This window comes from Lolium perenne, chromosome 1 (genome assembly GCF_019359855.2).
Source record: "Lolium perenne isolate Kyuss_39 chromosome 1, Kyuss_2.0, whole genome shotgun sequence".
NCBI lineage: Eukaryota > Viridiplantae > Streptophyta > Magnoliopsida > Poales > Poaceae > Lolium > Lolium perenne.
The window spans coordinates 62,441,293-62,444,802 of NC_067244.2; the positions used below are offsets into that span (position 1 = coordinate 62,441,293).

A 3,510-nucleotide genomic window follows, 5' to 3' on the forward strand; every position below is an offset into this window, starting at 1 on the left:
TCCCTCTGAAACCAAACAGTCAGAAAAAACATGGTTGTGCGTGATCGATACCGTCTGATACGGTAATCTCTGGAATGTCATCCATTGGACTTCACCAGTGGAGCCTTCCGGAACTCGACACTCCGGCCAGATCAATGAAGACATGCAACAAGAACTTCTTCGCCATGGTGTGAGAGGAATCCTAGGACCATCTCTATTATTCAAGCCGAGCCAACAACACCCATGCCACCAACTAGCTCCCAACGAGGCAAGTTGAGACACCGTTCATGGCCACTACCACATCCATGGCCACGGCCAAATCCCGACATGCCACGAGACTGGGGTAGTGGGCCACCACCGCCAAGACCAACAACGATGGCATCGCCACGGTGCAAGTACATTATCGCAGCTCGGTGACCATAACTACGGTACCAGACCTGCAACCCCTTCGAGGCCCAAGACTCCGGGTGGATCTGGATCCGGCCGCCGCAACCATTGGGGAACCACCACCAGACGGAGGAGCTCCAGCTCCATCTTCAATGCGTCGGGAACCTCGCTGGAAGGCCGTAGCACCGGGCCACCACCGAGAGTCGATGTCATCACTGGCGCCACAAGGAGAGAGAGGTCGCCGCCCACGGAAAAAATCCCCGCCGCCGCAAACACCGCGCGGAATTTTCCCGGCAGTGTCTCCCGATGGCGGTGAGAAGAGGATGGGTGGGGAGGACTGCAGTAGGCGATGACTAGGATTAAGGAGGAGGAGGAGGAGGGTCGTGAAAAAAAATACATGTATCTTACTTCAGTGCATACTTAGTTCTGAAATGTCTAACAATAGTGAATGGAGGATGTATTCAGGCGTATTTTAGTGTGTATTTGGATCTACGCCAAATTAGGTCACTTATTTCCGAACATAGGTTGTACTCGCTCATGTGAGATTTATCTAAATTTTGATATATCTAGATGACATCTTTTTAAGAACAATGAAGTAGTTATTTTCGTGTTGCCAAAAATGTATTCCGTGAAAAATACTAAGTGACATGTACTCCTTCGTTTTGATTGTTCTCCAACTGGTTTGCCTTTACTACATATTTGCATCTCCTTTTCTTCTTCTCCTTTCTTGTTCGAGTCTTTTTGGGCGTACGCTGTCCCTTTTTGAACCTTGGGTCACCCAAAATCTCATGCACGGCGAATCCCGCTTCCTTGGACGACGCTAATCAATTTCTTTAATGAGAGAGAGAGAGAGAGAGAGTGAGTGATATGCTCCTTTTTATCTCCGCTAATGGCTGCCCTCGCCTCATCGCGTAGATAGCTCCTTTTTATTTCCACCCCGACGCCATCCACGCGCCCGTTTCCCTCTCCTATTCAAACCTCGCCTTCTTTTACTACCACCTCGCTCACGATTCCCACTGCTCTTTCTTGTCTTGGGTAAGACAGCTGACCGCCTCCTCTCGCCGCCCGGAGTCGTCACCTCCGGCGATGGGCAAGGCGGCACGCTGGTTCCGCGGCTTCCTGGGCGGTGGCGGTAAGAAGGAGCAGAAGAAGGACCAGAAGCCCATAGCCCCAGCTAGCAATGCCAAGCGCTGGAGCTTCGGAAAGTCGTCGAGGGACTCGGCCGAGGCCGCCGCCGCAGCAGCTGCGGTAGCTACGTCGGCCTCCGGTGGCAACGCCGCGATCGCGAGGGCGGCGGAGGCGGCCTGGCTCAGGTCGGTGTACGACGAGACGGACCGGGAGCAGAGCAAGCACGCCATCGCCGTCGCCGCGGCCACCGCGGCGGCGGCCGACGCGGCCGTGGCTGCGGCCCAGGCCGCCGTCGCCGTCGTGCGGCTCACGAACAAGGGTCGGCCCGCTGCTGCCCACGCCGGCGAGCACACTCGTGGCCCCGGCGCCGCGGCTGTCCGGATCCAGACGGCATTCAGAGGCTTCTTGGTAAGCAACTTTTATATCTACTCCAAATCCAACAGTGTTCTTGCTCTGTTCCGTTTGCTGTAATAGAATCTCGCGTCGTAATCTAAGGAGAGTCACTCTGTTTTGCAGGCAAAGAAGGCGTTGCGAGCGCTCAAGGCGCTGGTGAAGCTACAAGCGTTGGTGCGCGGGTACCTCGTGCGCAAGCAGGCGGCTGCCACGCTGCAGAGCATGCAGGCGCTCGTCCGCGCGCAGGCCAGCATGCGCGCCCACCGCGCCGGCGCCAGCGCCGCTCTCCCGCAGCTCCACCACTCCTCTTTCCGGCCGCGCCGATCCCTGGTACTCCATCGATCTAACAGTACTTGTATTTGTTCACTTCCGTTTTGTAGTCGTACATCTGTACTGTAGTAAATGGAGATTCTAAAAGAAATCATGTGCGATGGTGGATGTGCAGCAGGAGCGGTACGCGGACGACACGCGGAGCGAGCACGGGGTGGCGGCGTACAGCCGGAGGCTATCGGCGAGCATCGAGTCGTCGTCGTACGGGTACGACCGGAGCCCCAAGATCGTGGAGATGGACACCGGCCGGCCCAAGTCGCGGTCGTCGTCGCGCCGGGCGAGCTCCCCGCTGCTCGACCCCTGCGAGGAGTGGTGCGCCGCCAACAACGCCATGTCCTCGCCGCTGCTGCCGTACCACATACCAGGCGGCGCGCCGCCTCGCATCGTAGTCTCGGCCCCGCGCCATCTTCCGGAGTACGACTGGTGCGCGATGGAGAAGGCCCGGCCGGCCACGGCGCAGAGCACGCCACGGTACATGATGAACGCGCCGGCCACCCCGACCAAGAGCGTGTGCGGCGCCGGCGGCTACTCGTCGTCGTCGCTGCTCAGCTGCCCCAGCTACATGTCCAGCACGCAGTCGTTCGAGGCCAAGGTGCGGTCGCACAGCGCGCCGAAGCAGCGGCCGGAGCCCCCCGCCGCCGCGACCACGAACCGGAAGCGGGTGCCGCTGAGCGAGGTGGTGGTGACAGAGACCCGGGCCAGCCTCAGCGGCGTGGGCATGCAACGGTCGTGCAACAGGGTGCAGGAGGCCTTCAACTTCAAGACAGCCGTCGTCGGCCGCCTCGACCGCTTGTCGACGGGGGCCAGCGAGAACGACCGGCAGGCATTCGTGCAGAGGAGGTGGTAATCTATGCTCTGTTCTAGACTTCTAGTCGCTGGGAGACGACGAGAGCTTTGCGTAATTAGCAATAAGGATGCGTTTTGATGCGTTCTTTGAAGCTCTCGTCCTTGATTTTGGTTTGCTATTGTTTCTATTTGAGATCAGTCGTGTGATTTGTGTCTGTGGGTGGCAAAAAGGTGTACCAGGAAAATTTCATCCGTGGTGCACTTGGATGTAAATTCTTGTTCTACCCATGTGTTCTTCCATCGCGACTCTTCCCGTTATCTGCTCCAAATCTGCATTTGGTTGCTTCCTTACTCCAACCTTCAGATCATTCAGTGACATTACAAAAACTTGCAAACATTCAGCAAACCGTCAGACTCTGAGCACATGCTGATCATCATCAAGAGCATGATGGATCCTTGAAGGAATAGGGTAATGGTTCACGGAATTTAGAGCCGTTTTGTCGACGA

General features: G+C 57.1%; 1 protein-coding gene across 2 annotated transcripts; it reads left to right on the top strand.

Moving 5' to 3' along the window:
* Positions 1 to 1,252: 1,252 nt before the first annotated feature.
* Positions 1,253 to 3,303, top strand: LOC127295311 (protein IQ-domain 26). Of its 2 annotated transcripts, none has more exons than XM_051325255.2 (3): positions 1,253 to 1,902; positions 2,011 to 2,217; positions 2,336 to 3,303. In XM_051325255.2, the coding sequence occupies exons 1-3, from the start codon at positions 1,453 to 1,455 to the stop codon at positions 3,062 to 3,064; spliced, it is 1,386 nt and encodes a 461-aa protein (XP_051181215.1). In that variant the 5' UTR covers positions 1,253 to 1,452; the 3' UTR covers positions 3,065 to 3,303. The 2 variants fall into 2 exon arrangements, with proteins under 2 accessions (XP_051181215.1, XP_051181206.1); XM_051325246.2 differs by having other exon boundaries at positions 1,256 to 1,902; positions 2,333 to 3,303.
* Positions 3,304 to 3,510: the final 207 nt, after the last annotated feature.

Bases quoted from the DNA above. Each gene is read 5' to 3' on its own strand.
- LOC127295311 (XM_051325246.2), top strand. From the start codon at position 1,453: ATGGGCAAGGCGGCACGCTGGTTCCGCGGCTTCCTGGGCGGTGGCGGT. The intron at 1,903-2,010 runs GTAAGCAACTTT...TCTGTTTTGCAG, and splicing joins CGGCATTCAGAGGCTTCTTG to GCAAAGAAGGCGTTGCGAGC. The intron at 2,218-2,332 runs GTACTCCATCGA...GTGGATGTGCAG, and splicing joins TCCGGCCGCGCCGATCCCTG to CAGGAGCGGTACGCGGACGA.